Below are 18472 nucleotides of genomic sequence, written 5' to 3'. Positions count from 1 at the left end.
CAAATCTGATTTGTGCTCGCGAATTCGGTCAGAGATATGTCGCTTCGTCTCCCCGATATAGCAGTCAACTCAATTTGTAAACACCGGGGTACTGTAAGTCAGGAATAACATCCTTTACTGATGGGATCAGATCACGGATTTTGTGCACTGTGTTGAACCGGACCTGGATCCTGTGTTTGTTTAGAATTTTGGAAGTCTTTTTAGTAACGCCTGCTATGTATGGTAACGTGATAATTTGAATCAGAGTGTCAAGTGGTTGTTTTTGTATGGTGGGAGAAACAGCTTGGCGGGTGGTACGGTCAGAGTAACCGTTCATCTTGAGGGCCAAATGTACATGTTTTATTTCACTGGTCAGGTGGTGTTTGTCAGAAATGCAATGAGCCCTATGGATTAACGTTTTGATGAGATAATTATTCTGAGACGGGTGGTGGTGGGAATCAGGTTTCAAGTAGGAGTCTGTGTGGGTGGGCTTCCTGTAACAGAATGTCTCAAAGAGCCATCAGGCCTTCTCTTAAACAGGACATCCAAGAATGGTAGCTTTCCATCTTTATCCACTTCCATGGTGAATTTGATGGAAGGGTGTCTTGAATTGATGTGGTCTAGGAAAAGGATCAAAGCTGGGTGGCCATGTGGCCAAATGACGAACGTGTCATCCACATATCTCTTCCACAGGGAAGGGCTGAGGGTGGATGTCTGGATGGAGTCTGATTTAAATTTCTCCATGAAAACATTGGCTATCACTGGTGATAAGGGGGAACCCATGGGGGTACCTACATTTTGTTTGTAGAAGGTGCCATTCCAAGTAAAGTAGGTGTTGGTGAGGCAGTGCTTAACGAACGCCGGTACATCGGGGTCAAGTCCATGTTGGACCAAATCTTCGATAATAGTGATGGTATCAGGTACTGTAACCTTGGTGAACAGAGAGACCACATCAAAGCTGACGAGGATATCATCAGGAGACAGTACAATGTCCTTAACCATAGAAACCAATTGGGTTGAGTTAAGTACTGCTGAGCTGGTCTTGCCAGTGAAGGGAAGCAGAGTATCTGACAGAACACGGGCCAGCTTGTATGTCGGTGAGTTGATAGTGGACACGATGGGTTGTAGTGGGGTACCTTCTTTATGGATCTTGGGAAGACCGTAGAATCTGGGAGGTCTTGCAGTGGAGGGTTTGAGGGAGGGACGTTTGGTTGGTTCCATTAGGGAAGTTGAACTTGTGATGATCTTGTTGGTTTTCATCGTTAGGCTGTTAGTAGGGTAATTTTTTTTTTGAGTAACTTCCATCATTGAGTAGGTCCTGGATTTTGTTGTTGTACGAGTTTTTATCCATAATTACAGTGGCATTGCCTTTGTCAGCCGACAAAGGCAATGCCATCTCTCATTTTTAAATTCGCGAGTTCAGAGCGTTCATTTTTGCTAATGTTGCTAATGGGTTTCTTAGCATTCTTAAAAAAAACCAAAGAGTTTGTTATGAGGTATTGTCTTATGAGGTGTATTCTTTGTTCATGATTTAAATACATATCTCTACATGTTGTTTTATCACCTACTGTGATAAGTAAATATTTAGCGCGTAGGTGATGGCGTTGTGTCCTTGGTTTAACGCATGCAGAAAACATTGCTCTTCACTCTTTTGTAAAGGAGTGCTGTGTTTTGATATGTAAAAATAGCAGCAGTCATCTTTTTTTCTCTTGACTATGTGTTATTGGTCCATTTCATAAAAAATCCTCCAGTCTCCAATGCTTCTGCACTGTGGAAAGGCTATGCTCTGCTTGCCATTGTTGTTTGGCAGCTGGGTATAATGTTAACGATGGGCTGCACAATCCAAGCAATGCAATGGTAAATACATTAACATTCCCATAGAATGAATACAGCTCTTGGTTCAGCATGTTTTCCTTGTAATTGTATAGCATTGTTATGTGCCTGAAAGTTATTTTTATATCATAAAATTGGTTTCCTGTATATTACAAATTTGTGAAAGAATTTGTTCTGAGTTGGATATTTTGGTACATGGTGTACTTTGCAAAGTCAGCAAGGGTTTTCACAACATACTTCTTGACATTTGAGTTGAAACCAAACAATATCTTAAAGAGGGTTGTCACAGTTCTGTACCCAACATTTAATCTGAACAAGAGAGGAACCTTTGTGTATTTTTGCTGATCTCATTCAGATATGCACTTGACTGAAATACACACAGAACTAGGAATGTTAATGTGCTTGAAAACGCTCCTATTTAAGGAAAAAACTCCAAAAGGTTTGGCCATTGTAAATGAGCTACTCGCCAATTGTGCAATGGACGCTGTGTCTGGGAAGATTGTGGGCACATTTGGAGTATGGGACTATGTGCTGTTTGCCCTCATGCTGCTGGTATCTGCAGCCATTGGGGTTTACTATGCCACTCAGGAGCGTTCCAATGCTGACTTTCTCATGGGCGGCCGCCAGCTCTCCCCTGTGCCCGTGTCCGTGTCCCTCACAGCGAGCTTCATGTCTGCCATTGCCGTGCTCGGCACCCCAGTTGAAATCTATCGCTACGGCATCAGCTTCGGCTACATGGGGCTCACCTACGTGCTCATGGTAGTCGTGAGTGCCGAGGTCTTCCTGCCTGTCTTCTACGAGCTGGGCATCACTAGCACATACGAGGTACTGCATTCATGCCACGTGTGCGCTGTCCACCTCCAAAGTAGGTCCGCTGCCCAGAATGTTAATTTACATGTAATTCGCGGTTTGTAAGGTTGCTGATAATGGTAAAGTATTTCAAGCCCTTTTGGATGCAGGTGCAGGGGTCATGTAAGCGTGCAGATCCGTCACATCGCTATTAACAGTGATTAGATTAACACATAGGTTTGTTGTGACTAATATTATCCATAGTAGAGGGTTTTTTTTTAGTTCGATCGCGTAAATATAAATGTATCGTTAAACCCGCCACCACCCGATAGTCAATTAGTAAGGGTTGTCACATAAACACAACATGACAATTCGTTACTAGCTCAGCACACCGGTGTGTTGGAGAATAAACCCACAACATTTACAATTCGAATATGACGTTTCGCCGGTAATCACAACCAGCCTAATCAGGCGACAAACATAATTGTGGAGAAATCCTCCTGTTTCGGTCTTAAATAGAGGAGGTGAACGTGATATAATCACTGTGAGCCAATCAGGTGCAAAAACCAGGGGGAGTTAATGTAGTAGTATAAATTACAATGGGTATTTATTATTTGTGTTATTTTTGTTAATCAACACACATTGTATGTACATCACGTATGCATATTATGAAAAAATCGCAAAAGCGGATGTTGGCTGCTCATAGTTAATGTATAGGCATGCAGTTTAACAACGTGGATTGTACAAGTGTACATGTGCAGCCCATTTGTCAATTTACCGCTAGACGTGGGCGTTTCTATATGGTGCAGGCAGTGGGAAGGCCCTAATTATGTAACCATTCTTTAGCATGCTGGCAAATATGGGTTGGTGAATAATTGAGGCATACACGTTGGCAAACCTAAAAAATAAAATGCAAAATTAATTAATTATTGTAAACCAATACTGCAATTTCTTAAAACAAATCTACACCAAGTGTTCAAACTCCTTTACATGACGGTTCTCTTAAGAAAAGACCTCCAATGCATGCAGACCGCACACAATTGTAGATGCGTTAGAATAAATTCTGATTGGTTAACTTTGTAGAATCCTACATCACCCCGTACCTAAGTCATACTTAGTTGGATTTTTTTGTTTGGTCTTGCACTCTGTTTGTTCGACAAGCCGGGAAAACACTTTGGCCTGCTCAATAATAATACAAATTCAATTTGGCACGGAATTTATTGCCAGTGAAATGGTCTGCAACTGCAAACTCCACAAGTAGATGAATTGTGAGCCAGGCTATAAAAAGAGTAAAAAATATGCACTTTCCAATACACTTTTTCTAGTCCATACTTGAACTGGAATTAACTGGTGCTGTTCACTGAAACATGCATGACATTGCATCTCTTGCAGTACTTGGAGCTGCGTTTCAATAAAATCATACGTTTGTTTGGAACGGTTTTTTACATCGTGCAAACTGTGAGTAGACATATTACTCTTCACACTGTTAACATTCATGCTAATAATTTCAATTGAAAATGTATTTTAAGTTTAGTACTTCTAGACTTATGTTAAATGCTTGTTCATATATGTATACAGTATTATCTTTGCTTAATAAATTAATGCCTGCATACAGGTAGAATATACATAATCTATTGCGATTTTTTCAGGTTCTTTATACCGGAATTGTGATTTATGCTCCTGCTCTGGCTCTTAATCAGGGTAAGGACAGTCTTCCTCATTTCTTATATTTTGCTTGATGAAATGACAGTACATTATACCAAATGTTGTTCGGAAAATTAGGCGAGTTGATTGCTGATATCACCCAAAGGTCCAAAATGTAATCACATATCAACTGCATATTTCCACTCATATCCTGTCTCACAATTTATCTGCGAGTTGAGTTTGTGATTGTGGAACATTCCATTGGCAAGAAATTATCTGGCAAATTGTCTTTTTGTTATTAATGAGCAGGCCAGAGTGTTATTCCGGCCTGTCGCATGAATAGAGCTCAAGACAAAACAGAAAATTCCGACCACATATGACTATGGGGTGAGGAGGATTATGCCTGAGTACCATGATGTCACGGCACAATTTCTGTTCAGAGCCAGAGCTAATAAACCAGCCTTTGCTCTAACATGCACCGGCACGTGTGTATGCATTGCGAGTCCGTTCCGAACGAAACCATCATGAAAAGATAGACCGTGAACAGCTGGTGTCGATTACCAATGGTGGTGATGATCACAGATCTACACACCATTTTCCCTAACACCTGTGCTGTGCTGGCCTTGATAAGTGCTCAAGACTGTGTATCTTTTCTTTACGTGTGTGGGATGGCGAGCGGTGGCGTAGTGGTCAGTGCATTGCGCTACTAACTTGGCAACCCGCGTTCGAGTCCTGCTCACGGTCGAAATGGTCCTGGGCCTCCCCTAGGTCGACTCAGCATTAAATGAGTACCTGGCGTGGAGTGTAAACATTGCCACTAGGGAGACAACGGCGGCCGAGCGCGGTGCTGGTCACCCACCCCCTCGTGTGCCGTTACGGCCTTCATAGGTGCTCGCTAACAGCACTTGCTCCTCCAGTCTGTTAAGGCTATACGGGGTATCTTTGTGTTCATCTCCAGTGGGGTAAACATTATCACTCAGTTGTGGCACTGACCACACCACACCCTTTTGCGACATGCCGGCCTTTATAGGTGCTCCATAACAGCACTTCCCTCAATATCATATGCTGGCTAGGGTGGGGTGGAAAGTCTTTAGTCAATTGTGTATCTGTGTTTGTTTGCAAATGCATTAGCCTGTATGTTCTGTCGGTATGCATTACGTATGTGTCTCGGTGTATGTATTGCAATGTTTCTATGCGTCTGCATCATGGAAAATCCACCCACGAATAACTGAGACTTAACCGTATTTTGCGTGCAGCCTTGTTTGCTCTCGGTTCCTTAACTCTACAGTGCTCCAAAACTATTTGATGTAGCTCAGGACACCACTTACCAATTACAAAATATCTCTGCATTCGGCTTTATGGATTTAATGTTCCACTTCCTCATCCCTTCTGGAACCAATAAACTAGCATTACGTGTTGATTTCGCAATGCTGCATGCCTGTATGTGTTTTTTTGTGATACGAAGAAGTATAAAATCTGCTCTTAAGTTGGCATAAATCTGTATTTTTATCATAAGGTAGACCATGATCAAAACGTGTTTTTTTCAGTGACTGGATTTAACCTATGGGGGTCGATTATGGCGACAGGGATCGTATGCACTTTCTACACTACACTGGTAAGGCACTCGTGCAGGCACTTGTAGCATTAGCATTAACCTCTGTGAATAACTTATCTCACCTTTTAATGGTCAATATGACTTTCTTCCTTCAGAAAAAAACAATCAACACGATTGAATAATACTGCCAAAAAGGTCCCATAGCTATAACTACATTGAATATTGGCACCACATATCTACTATGAAGAAGAGCAATTGCTCAAAATGTCATCTATTATATAATTTATTGTATTTTATTAATACTCTTTCCAATAACATCTGGTAATTCAGCAGCATTTTATTAATGTTTCATGGCAATCCATGAGGAGTTTTTTTTGTTGTTCTAAGTGTTTATAACAATCTCCTCATTCCCTTTCAGGAATTTCACGTAATGTCAGAACTGCACACGGTTTACATTTTTTTCTGTAGGGTGGACTTAAGGCTGTGGTTTGGACAGACGTGTTCCAAATCGGGGTGATGGTGGCGGGATATCTGGCGGTGATCATCCAGGGAACAATCCTGCAGGGTGGCTTCTCTGTCACCTGGGAGAGGTCTCAGCAGGGAGGTCGTCTCGACCCTCTGAGGTGTGGCTCTCTCTGTGACTCATTGCCTCTTCAGTGAGGAGACACATAGACGCAGTTTCTACCGTGAATGACTAAGTGACAGTGCATCGGGAATTTTGAGCCCTCTGTTCCGTGCGGTCACATCAGTACAATCATGCTGCCAGTGCTGAACGTCATTTCAGCTTGTACAGTCCAGACCGCAAAAAACAGTGAGTCCATGCGTCGACATTTTATAAAATGTTCACAGGATTATAGGAATATAGGACAATAATATCAGATAATTGTCATGGGAATGCAGAATTTTTTTTATCAGACATTGTGCAAATTTGTATATATTTTTACAGAATTATGCTTTATATTTTGACCAAACTGATGCTGAATCTTAACTTAAAGCTTTCGTGACTGCAGGAATTCATATTCTTTGTGTTGTGATCGAAACGTCGTGATATTCTTATTATTATTTTTCTATCTACGTGGCTTTACCGAAAGACCCAAAGAAGATGCTGAATCGTTACCATACTGAAAGCAGTTTATTTATTTATTGGTAATACCACACGCGGTTAAAGTAACTCATCACATTAAGTCACTTAAAACTATTAAAAAAACTACATAACGCTTGTTAATTATTGCTAAAAGAGAGAATACAGCATGATAGAAGTGAACTACGTCACATTTCTAAAGCGTCTCTACAGGTTATTGGAATATAATCGACACAATTGCACAGAAATCGGCTGATAATGTATTTAACAAAACTAACACTACCCAATTTAACGAAAGCTTTAAAGCAGTCACGAAAGCTTTAAATCAAAGCTTTAAATCAAAATTTAACACTACCCAATTTAATAAATTTGCTCGACAAACAACTCTCAACTAAAAATGTATAAACAAAAGGCTTATCAACCTAACTAACGTTTAAATAACCAGTGATATGGTACCAGTCCTGTCTAAAGGTCTTAACTTTGCTGTTGCCCCACGTACAATCGTTGTCGATTAGATAATTGCTTAAGTGGAATCAGCAGTTAAACATCTCCCACATAATCAAGCTGAAACAAATATTAGTTTCAGCGAGGCAAACGACTTAAGAGAACTAAGAGCAAATACAAATATCCAAGTTATTGCTGCTGATAAAGAACAATCAACTGTTGTGATGCCCCATGAGGATTACGATAATAACATCAAATATTTACTCGATGAATGTACCTACCTTAAAATTCAACGAAACCCAACCAATACCTTGGAATGGAAGACAATGACAATCATTGCCAAGTCATCAATTCCCAAGGAAGAGCAATACCTGATCAAACCAAGGGCGTCAAACCCACCAAGAATGTATGGGCTACTAAAGATTTACAAACCTGATGTCCAATTAAGACCCATAGTTAGTACAATAGGCTCTGCTACATACGAATTATCACAATACGTCATGAAACAAATACAGCCCTACATCGTTGGACCTCTTCATTCATTAAACACTCGGAACATCTCGTAAATATGATTAAAGATATTAAGCTTAACCCTAATGATCTTCTTGCACATTTTGATGCGACTTCTCTGTTCACGAGGGTTCCGGTGAATGAGCCAAGTAAATTATTCAATACACCGGTTTAGTCAAAGATATCCCGTGAGTAGCTGAACACTGTCTAAAGAACACCTATTTCTTGTGGAAAGGTGATTTATAGAAACAAAAGGAAGGAGGAGCAATGGGCTCTCCTTTGTCTCCTGTGATTGCGAATTTGGACATGGAAGATTTTGAAGCAAAAACAATAGCCTCAAGCACACTAAAACCTTGATTGGTTTAGATATGTGGATGTCACACTGTTGATCTGGCCACACGGCAAAGTTACACGAACGAATTTCTCAATCATCTCAACTCGCAAAGCCTGTCCATCCAGTTCACCATGGAAGTGGAAGTTGACAGAACTCTCCCATTTCTGGATATTCTATTCGGGGGCGACTGAAATGGTAAAATAACACATAGAATTTACCGAAATAAATGCACACTGACGCCTATCTGAATGCAGTCACACCATCACTCCGCGCAGAAATCCTCTCTCATCAAGTCTGAGAAGTGAAATTCAACATGAGCATAGGGTTTCCCTTTTTTTCTGGCAACAAAACAGGTGTTAAGATATTCTTAGTTTTTTCGGTAAAGTCACGTTGAAGAGAAACAACAAAATAACAAAATATATATAAAACAATAAAAAATTCGCACGACGTTTCGACCATAACTCAAACGGTCATCATCAGGTGTGTCGGTTTGCATAAATTTATTTTGAAAACGGCATATTTATTTATTTATATATAAAAATAACGTTTGCGTCACGCGCAACGATTGGCTGTTTGCCAGGACTAGTCCATCTATTTTTTGAAAAGAGGAGGGGGGAGACGAAATTTGTTTTTATGTATGCTGTCTGAAAGCCACTGTAAGCGTGAACAATCAATCAAGAACTGAAATGATTGATCAAATCTTTCCAATGATTGCTAAGATAGAATCCATCTTCTCGGTTGAAATTGTCTCTGTGTTTGTATATGTGGATAGCCTCATGAACGAATCTCTCATGGAAGCCAGATGGCTTACAAAGAACCTCCGTCTTGGAAAAGTCAATGGCATGTGAGCCTACTGAATTAGAACAATGATCTGCTACGGCCGAGGTGTTGGTCCTACCGTGTTTAAGGTCTGCTTTATGTTCACGAATGCGGTCCGAGATATGGCGTTTGGTTTCTCCAATGTAACTACTACCACAGAGGCAACTTAGTTTGTAGACACCAGGGTATTGTATGTCCGGAATCACATCTTTTACAGACGGAACCAGATCACGGATTTTATGTAATGTGTTGAAACGGACCTGGATCTTGTGTTTATTCAAGATTTTGGAGATCTTTTTTGTGATCCCAGCAATGTAGGGTAAAGTGATGGTTTTGAAAGGCTCCTCAAGAGGGTTCTTCTTCATGGTTTGAGTGATAGCTTTGCGGATTGTATAGTCGGAGTAACCATTAGCCCTAAGAGCTTGGTGTACGTGCTTGAGTTCACTGCTTATGTGTTCCTGGTCGGATATGCATTGGGCTCTATGATACAGAGTCTTGATGAGAGAATTCTTCTGTGATGGATGGTGGTGGGAATCCGGTTTCAGATAAGCATCCGTATGGGTAGCTTTCCTGTAGACAGAGTGGCTCATTGAACCATCAGGTCTCTTTTTAATTAGGACATCCAAAAAAGGTATCTTGCCATCTATTTCGACTTCCATGGTAAATCTGATGGCTGGGTGTATGGAATTGATGTGGTCGAAGAATTGGTCTAGAGCAGGCCGGCCATGTGGCCAGATGACAAAAGTGTCATCCACGTACCTCTTCCATAAGGTTGGGCGCAGAGTGGCAGTCTGGATGGAACGTTAAACGTTATTTTTATATATAAATAAATAAATATGCCGTTTTCAAAATAAATTTATGCAAACCGACACACCTGATGATGACCGTTTGAGTTATGGTCGAAACGTCGTGAGAAATTTTTTTATTGTTTTATATATATTTTGTTATTTTGTTGTTTCTCTTCAACGTGACTTTACCGAAAAAACTAAGAATATGAATTACTGCAGTCACGAAAGCTTTAAATCAAAATTTAGGTGTTAAGATGTTAATACACCAAACTGAAACCTTTCACAAGCAATCATGTCTGCATATAACAACAATACTTGTGGTCAGAATGCAAACAAAAACATACTCTGACAATATATGCATTGCCTTTGAAACTGATTGGTCCACACCAGAGACAGCTTTCTTTTAAGCCTAGTCTCAAAACGGTGCTAGACCAGAGGGCACCTGTTTTGTTGCCAGAAAAAAAGGGGAAACCCTATTCTCAATTGAATGGTTATGATGGTGCACAAATCAACAGGGTACTGAATGCCAAAACCAAATCAAATAACACGATAGTTGAAATTGACCAAGTAATTAAAACTATTAAAATACTATATATTGCGAGATTAACTGATAAACTAGCCAGATTTGTGGAAAAATAAAACGTTCGAGTAAGATTTGGCATGGTACATAAAATATAGAAACTAATATCTGGTACTAAAGATGCATAACCGAAGCTATCAACAGAAGGTGTGTACCGGATTAATTGCACATGTAGCAAATGCTATGTTGGGCAAACAGGACGAATGATGAGCACAATAATAAAGGAACACCAAATAAATATTAAATACTCCCAAATACAACTGTCATCAATGGCAGAACACGCGTGCCAACAAAGACACTCAATTGATTTTAATAATGTTGAAGTTATGTGCGAAACTAGTTACTACTGGCTAAGTCTAATTAGATAATCTATCGAAATTTAGAGAAACACATTTAATTTTAACAATTCTGATAGCTACAGGCTTAGTGTTGCTTGGAAGCAAATAATCAAATAATAAATTGTTTAAATGCATGTCTATACAGGTCACCATACGCCAATGGGAATTACCTGTACGCAAACAATAACACGCAAACAACAGGAGGTAAAAGAACAATGTGCATGCATAATGTTCATGCATAATGTACGATGCTCACCATATGAATAACCCAACCAGCAATGGATACCGATTGTAATTTATATTCATTCATTAACACCCCCCCACTTCCCAAGTGAAGAGGTCACAAGTGACGTCATCACATCTATCACTCTATTTAAAGAACGAAACAATTGTGATTCGCCACAAATCTGGCTGTCTGCCTGATGATGGCAGTTGTAATTACTGGTTGTAAATGTTGTGGATTTTCTCTCCAACACACAGGTGCGCTGTACTATTGACGAATTGGCATGTTCTGTTTACGTGACAAACCTTACAAATTGGCTATGGTGGTGGGTTTAACGATACATTTATATTTACACAATCTAACCCAAAAAAACCTATATTATGGAGTTTATTTCTCAATGGAATGTACCCACCTGTTCCGTACTAGAGTATAGGCTTCTCATTATTACATTCAGCTTCACGCTTGTAAGGCTTAGTAGATCTTAGCTTCATATTCTGGTAAGAAGGGATTACAGATATTTACCGTTCTGCTATTTTAAATATATACCTCAATATTCAACTTTTCAACGTTGAACTTCTGCCCAAAATGACACATTATTTGGTGATACTGCATTAGCAGTGGTGCACACGCACACACAAATATCAACACATTCGTCAATAACACGGCCTTTAAAGGAAGGCATATGAAAGGGAATGAATGGGGCAATGGCCCTTCTTCACAACACATGAAGAGGCCACTTCTCTGTCGTTCTGCTCATGTCATTTAATGCCATTTTTAATTCGGCGCAATGTGATTGTCAAGTTATTACAACACAATTCTCCTGTCTCAGCTTCCATCCCGACCCAAGGTTTCGACACACGTTTTGGTCTGTCTTGGTGGGCGGTACATTTGTGTGGACGACCATCTATGGAGTCAACCAATCTCAAGTTCAACGATACTTGGCTTGCAAGACGCAGCGACAGGCCAAGCTGTAAGTGTTTGAAGTGGGTTTTTCACATCTTACATGTTTTGAATTTCTTATGCAGGAAGATACTAATATATTTGGTCGGCATCAGGGACGTGCGGTCAGGGGAGGCAGGGGAGGCAGAGCCTCACCTGTCATACTCCAATGAAAATAGCTGTTACGAAAAATAAAAAAAAGAATAATGAAATAAAATAAATATTACAAATGTTCCACTGATCTGTTTTATAAATGTCATTTCTGTACGATTCCAATCATTTTTATAGTCAAAACCGCCAAATTTGCGGAGCTCCGCTGCAAATACAGGAAGAGACGAGAGATAAGGCAGCGACGAGCTCAGCCTCCCCTCTGATTGCACAACCCCTCAATAACTGGATGGAGCCCGGCCAATAAGCGCGTGCCTGTTACTATCTCAGTATGTCACCAATGTAATGTTTGTAGACTCATTAATTTCATGTCCTCGCCTTCCATACTCCAGGTAACTTATTTCACGTATTTGTATAAAGATATTTAGACTCGCTGGTTTCGTCATGAAACTGCAATGAAAAAGCACCAGGGGAGGCAGCTATCACATCTGCCTCACTGAGGGAGACGTGTCTAGCACGCCTCCCTCCGTGAGGCCACGCCCTCTCGGTGAAGCCACGCCCCCTCCGTGAGGCCACGCCCCCCTCAGTGTTTGAATCTGGCTCTGACACTAGCCAGTGCCTCCCCAGCCATTGACCTCACCGCACGTCGCTGGTCGGCATTATATAAACACAACTGTGTACCAAGAGAGACTCAGCAACCAGAAAACCCATCACAGCAACGATATTGGTATCAAAACGCAAGAAATTGGACTACCTGGAAATTAGAAAAATCATACTCTTTGGTTCTTTCGGTAAAGTCACGTAGGTCCAAAAAATAATAGATCACGAAGTTTCGATTGCCACACAAGCAATCGTCTTCAGGTGGGAGAGAGAAACAGGCTACTGAAACAAGTCCTTATATATAGAGCCGAGAGGGGGGGAGGGTGAGTTGCCGCATCGGGCAAGAGGGTGGGGGCTAGAGATTGTGCCTAAGTGAGTGGGAAATCCAAAGATGGGAACCGAGATCGGGGGGAAGGGGGGGTTGTGGTTGATGCAAGAGCTGCGAGAGCTGAGGAGGTGCCATTGTATTGTGAGAGATTAGCATGTCAATGTTAACGAACCAACACAATAGTGGCTGTGCTACTGAGACATCCAGCTCGTTAGGAAACGAGGGAAACAAACGGATGACAACATCACATCGAGGGAAGGAGAGAGACACACACCGAGAGGCACACGCACGCACAGAGAGAGAGACAGAGAGAGAAATCTAAAGAGACACACACACAAACCGACACACATACACAGAGAGAGAGAGACACACACAACAACATCACAGCCAGTTATAGTCTGCTAAAAAACGAGAGCCACCGCCACATCGAGGGAAAGGGGCAACATTGGCTTTATTAGTGAGACATTTAGCCCGTTAATATAAGGACATTTAACTTGGTAATGTAAATTGGTAATGTAACTCAGAGAGTCGGAAATAACTGCTGACAATGGCAGGTAGGATGGAAACATAAATAACCAGTTAAGATATTCTTAGCTCTTTCGGTAAAGTCACGTTGAAGGGAAACAATAAAATAATAAAATATATATAAAACAATAAAAATTCTCACGACGTTTCGACCATAACACAAACGGTCGTCATCAGGTGTGTCGGTTTGCATAAATTTATTTATTTTTAAACGGTGTATTTATTTATAAAAACGTCAGCGCCACGCGCAGCGATTTGGCAGTTTATTTAGAAGGACTAGTCCATCTATGTTCTGAAAAGAGGAGGGGGGAGATGAAAAAATAATGTATGCTGTCTGAAAGCCAATGTAAGCGTGAACAATCAATTAAGACCTGAAATGGTTTATCAAATCTTTCCAATGATGCTAAGCCAGAATCCATCTTCTCGGTTGAAATTGTCTCTGTGCTTGTATATGTGGATAGCCTCATCAACGAATCTCTCATGGTAGCCAAATGGCTTACAAAGAACCTCTGTCTTGGAAAAGTCAATGTCATGTGAGCCTACTGAATTATAACAATGATCTGCCACGGCCGAGGTGTTGGTCCTACGGTGTTTAAGGTCTGTTTTGCATTCACGAATGCGGTCCGAGACATGGCGTTTGGTTTCTCCAATGTAACTACTACCACAGAGGCAACTTAGTTTGTAGACACCAGGGTATTGTATGTCCGGAATCACATCTTTTACAGATGGAACCAGATCACGGATTTTATGTAATGTGTTGAAACGGACCTGGATCTTGTGTTTAATTCAAGATTTTGGAGATCTTTTTTGTGATCCCCGCAATGTAGGGTAAAGTGATGGTTTTGAAAGGCTCCTCAAGAGGGTCCTTCTTCATGGTTTGAGTGATAGCTTTGCGGATTATATAGTCGGAGTAACTCTTAAGGCTAATGGTTACCCTGACTATACAATCCAACATACCCATGCACACCCTCACCGGCGTGTGTACTGTCTGTCCACCACAGTTGCCGCTGCTGTCAAACCAGCCAGTGCTTTTACACTACATCACCCCCACACTTGTTTAAAAAACCAGCCACCCTGGCTGATACACAGCAATGCAACTGGGTGGACAGGCAGAGCAACTCCCACAACTGAGGAACATAAAAAAAAAACTCCCAAAAAAACAAAAACCATCCAAAAACATAGTCGCGATACATCTCGCGAACCGTCAACACAACACTTGCTCAACCTGGGCAACTCGGGGCGCGCAGGCACACAGCACAACCGTGGTGCCCCCCACAAACCGACAAGCCCAACAGCCGATCCACCCGAACATGCGCGATGCGGCAAAAAAAAACAACTAATAACAACGACCACAACTATCAACACAAAACACACAGCACCATACGACCCCTTCTCAGCACCCATTACCCTTAACAAGCCATTTTTCCACAATTACACAGTACAAAGGAGAGTCTGCTTTACTGGAACGTTGCTCAAGTGAACTGGGTCCTTGACGCCGGTCCCCCGCCTTGAGCAGGATCTTGCACTTCTTGGGGGCTCCGAGGAACAACAAAAAACGGCCTAAAGGGCACGGCCCCTCCCTGGATTCATCTGTAGCACCTGACCATGCTCCAGCCTCAGATCCCTCGCACATGGCAACCTCAGAATATTCTCTGGCATAATGGTCTCGGATCCTGTGGGGCTTGGGGAGCAGATGACGGCGAGGTGGAGGGCGTCGATGGCGCTTCTGTTGCAAAAATCTCCTCCAGGCGTTGTACGGCGGGTCGAAGACTGCTGCCATTTGGGTGTATGCCCGTTGGGATAGTTGGTCCATCTCCTTCCAGGATGGCCCAGAACACCGCCAACGCATCGTTGTCGAGCGCAGTCGGTAGGGCTCGCAGGGCCTCCTCTTCTGTCCACCCGACGGACAACCAAGCTGCCTCAAAGCGATGATGGAACGCTGTCCAATCGCCTCCCACTGCTACGAACTCCCGAACAGTAGGCAGCCATCGTCGGCGGGCATGCGGCTTCTTGTAGCGCTGCCAGATGCGGCACCCCCTTAGCGTCGTCCCACGTCCCACTCCAAATGGTGACCGCCGGCCACGCCGTGCCCTCCGCGGACAAAATGGTGCCCGTGGTCTCCGCCGCGGGAATCGCTGCTGCAAGTGGCAGGTCCAATGAGACCTGCGGTCCACTCCCAATGGCACCCGGTGGGCACTCCATGCCCTCCATGGGCGAAATGGCGGTCGGCAACCGCGTGGTCTCCGCCGCATGAATCGCTGCTGCCGGTGGCAGCTCCAGCGAGCCCCGCAGCCCACGCCAAATGGCATCCACCAGCCATGCCGTGCCATCCGCGGGCGAAATGGCGGCCAGCAACCACATCGTCTCCGCCGCAGAAATGGCAGCTGCAGACGGCAGCTCCAGCGAGCCCCGCAGCGCACTCTTAATCCCCTGAATGGCAGGCATGGACGTGGAGAGTTGCGTGACCAGCTGGCCGACGGTCATGAGGAGCAGGTCAAGGCGGCCAACCACCTCGCGCCACCCTTCCTCAGCTCGTGACTCCGGAGGATTGTTGCCCCTCTCCCGCTGATCCGCAGCCGCCGCTCCTGCGCCAACGGGATTTGTAACCAGGGTCCCGGGTCCTAGGGCTGTCGGAAGGATGACCGTCTCGCCATCCTCGTCCTCCAATGACACTATGGGTGGGTTCCGCTTCTTGGATAGCTTCAACATGGCACCTCATACCCTAACGCCTGTCGAATTTTCCATCCCACTTCTGACACCAGTTGTAGAGACACCTTCTTTATTAAACACCATTCACGGTCTCGTCCACACACTCTCCACAGTAGCTCAGCCTAGCCTGTACACAACACTAGCCGTCTATCGCTGATGGCGCTGACTGAGATAGCTAATTACCATCTTGTTGCGCAATATCTAGTGGAGACAGCAGCAACGATGGCGATGACAGCAATGACGAAACGAGTCCCCTCCCAGAACCGGCACCCTCAAGCTCCTGCTCTCGGCTCCTTTTATGCTGCCAGCACAGCCTGGCTCAGCCCTGACCGCGTCCTCCCTTCTCGTACCCACTAGCGGGTTCCAGAGGCCTCCAGATGGGGTCCTCCATGACCCTTGCTCTAGTTCCTCCGCTCTGTCAACACACCCTTGCACTCCCTCACCGGCGTGTGTACTGTCTGTCCTCTACAGTTGCCGCCGCTGACCATCAGCCGGCGCTATTACACTACACATACAATAGCCACTTCATATATATTTTGAACAGTATTTCTTTGAGATCCTCGGTTGATGGGTGGGGACCATTTGGGGAGTGTTTGGGACCATCCTCTAGATTCAATGGTTCTCAAACTTTTTTGGTTACTGTACTTGGTTACTGTACATCTTGTTCAAATTTGTTTCAACCGAGTATCCCCCTTGCCTGACCCAATATGGTTCTAACAAATAAATTTATGAATAATGAATATCAATATTTTAACCAATCGACCATTTGTGAGGTATCCTAACTAGCTGTGTAACTGCAAGCGAATAAAAAATAATGAAATGCACGCTTTGTACTTTTAGAAACCACATGGTTTACGATCCATGAGTTTAGAAAGTAATTTTTTACATCGTTCTCTGTTACCATATGGATTAAAATATTATTGTAGTTACTTTATATTGACAGATTCATACATGATTGTTCACCAATGACTCTTATGTATGACATAATATCACACATGTATACATCACTTCTCGTACCCTTTGGGACATTGCCACATACCCCCAGGGGTCCACGTACCCCCGGTTGAGAACCACAGCTTTTTGGTGATTCATGATAGAGTTATACTGGTAGGAACCTCCTGGTTACACCAGCCCACAGGGGATTATTCTGTCCGTCCGTCGTGCATCCAAAAATGTGAGGGGTGGGGCTGGGTGGAGAGGGGAGGGTGGGGAGGGGCTGGGTGGGGAGGGAGGGGCTGGGTGGGGAGGGAGGGAAGGGTGGGACTGGGTGGGGGGTTGGAGGGGTGGGGCTGGGTGGGGAGGGGCTGGTCACCCCGTGGTGCCCTTATAAAACTCAACGTTTAACCTACTCACGCCGGCTTGTGCCCGCCCTCACAGTCGGGCATATTTGCGGAATACGCCACGCCGCCGTTGACCCTGGCCATTGACCGAGCAACCCAACGTTCGTACCAGCTCCATCAGCAGGAATGTGTTACGGTGGAAATGTTGGTGCAGCACTGGGGCCACCAGCGTCACCAAGACAAACACCATGCCTACAATGTATATGTTGGCGTATGTGGATGTATAAATTATATGTGGAAGTCTATGTGTGTATATATAAAGTACAGTATATGCTTGTAAAAATGTGGGAGCGATGATGGAGCAGTTAGCGGTCTGCACTACAAACCCAGTGACCCGAGTTCTGAATCGGTCCAAGGTTTCCCCTAAGTCGACTCGGCCTCAAATAAGTACCACATGAGTATACATCGCCACTAGGGAGACAAAGGCGGGTTATGAGTGGTGCGGGCCACTAACCCCCTCGTGTGCTGTATAGTCCTTCATACCTGCTTGCTAACAGCACTTGCACTAACAGCTTGTTAAGGCTATACAGGAATCTTTGTTTATATCCTATAGATTTACAGCCCTTCATCAACAGACTCATGATAAAGTCCTCCTCATGCTGTGTTAGTCTTGGGGGTTGGTTGATTAGCCTAGAATAACATGATGATTGTAGGTTTTGTGTTTGTGCATTTAAAGTTGTGTGCATCAAACCAAATACAGTTTTTTTATGGTGAATGCAACTTTCTGTTATAATTGGCTTCCATACTTATACCTTAGTGTAGAGATTCATAATACTGTTTTTTTTACAAAAACATCTCAGTAATCGCCCTCACTTAAATACAAATTTGGCGGTCTTGAACAAGTTTAATTTTTTTTTTATTATCATCTGCTGACTTCAACATCGAACCGAGCTGGACTGTATCTTTGAACTACCCTGTTCCCGAACATTTTTTTTTACATGAATTGAGAATAGAGCTCTGTGCTTTGAAAAACGTGACTCTCTGTTGCCTGCCTTCTACCATTTAA

The 18472-nt window shown here is 43.2% G+C and overlaps 1 protein-coding gene across 1 annotated transcript in view; it reads left to right on the top strand.

The window, feature by feature from the left end:
• The first annotated feature begins 422 nt into the window (after window positions 1-422).
• LOC116945477 (sodium-coupled monocarboxylate transporter 1-like) overlaps window positions 423-18472 on the top strand; it is a 56825-nt gene continuing 38775 nt past the window's right edge. Inside the window, exons 1-6 of the mRNA XM_032959801.2 lie at window positions 423-2637; window positions 3994-4059; window positions 4251-4302; window positions 5793-5860; window positions 6269-6423; window positions 11747-11887. Of these exons, the coding sequence (XP_032815692.2) occupies window positions 2170-2637; window positions 3994-4059; window positions 4251-4302; window positions 5793-5860; window positions 6269-6423; window positions 11747-11887 (950 nt within the window). The 5' untranslated portion in view covers window positions 423-2169. The remainder of the gene's footprint in view (window positions 2638-3993; window positions 4060-4250; window positions 4303-5792; window positions 5861-6268; window positions 6424-11746; window positions 11888-18472) is intronic.

This window comes from Petromyzon marinus, chromosome 24 (assembly GCF_048934315.1).
Source record: "Petromyzon marinus isolate PM22_M1 ecotype Great Lakes invasive population chromosome 24, UKy_Petmar_22M1.pri1.0, whole genome shotgun sequence".
Lineage (NCBI taxonomy): Eukaryota > Metazoa > Chordata > Hyperoartia > Petromyzontiformes > Petromyzontidae > Petromyzon > Petromyzon marinus.
Note: the sequence above shows the minus strand (reverse complement) of the source record. Positions and strands in the feature narration are given on the sequence as shown.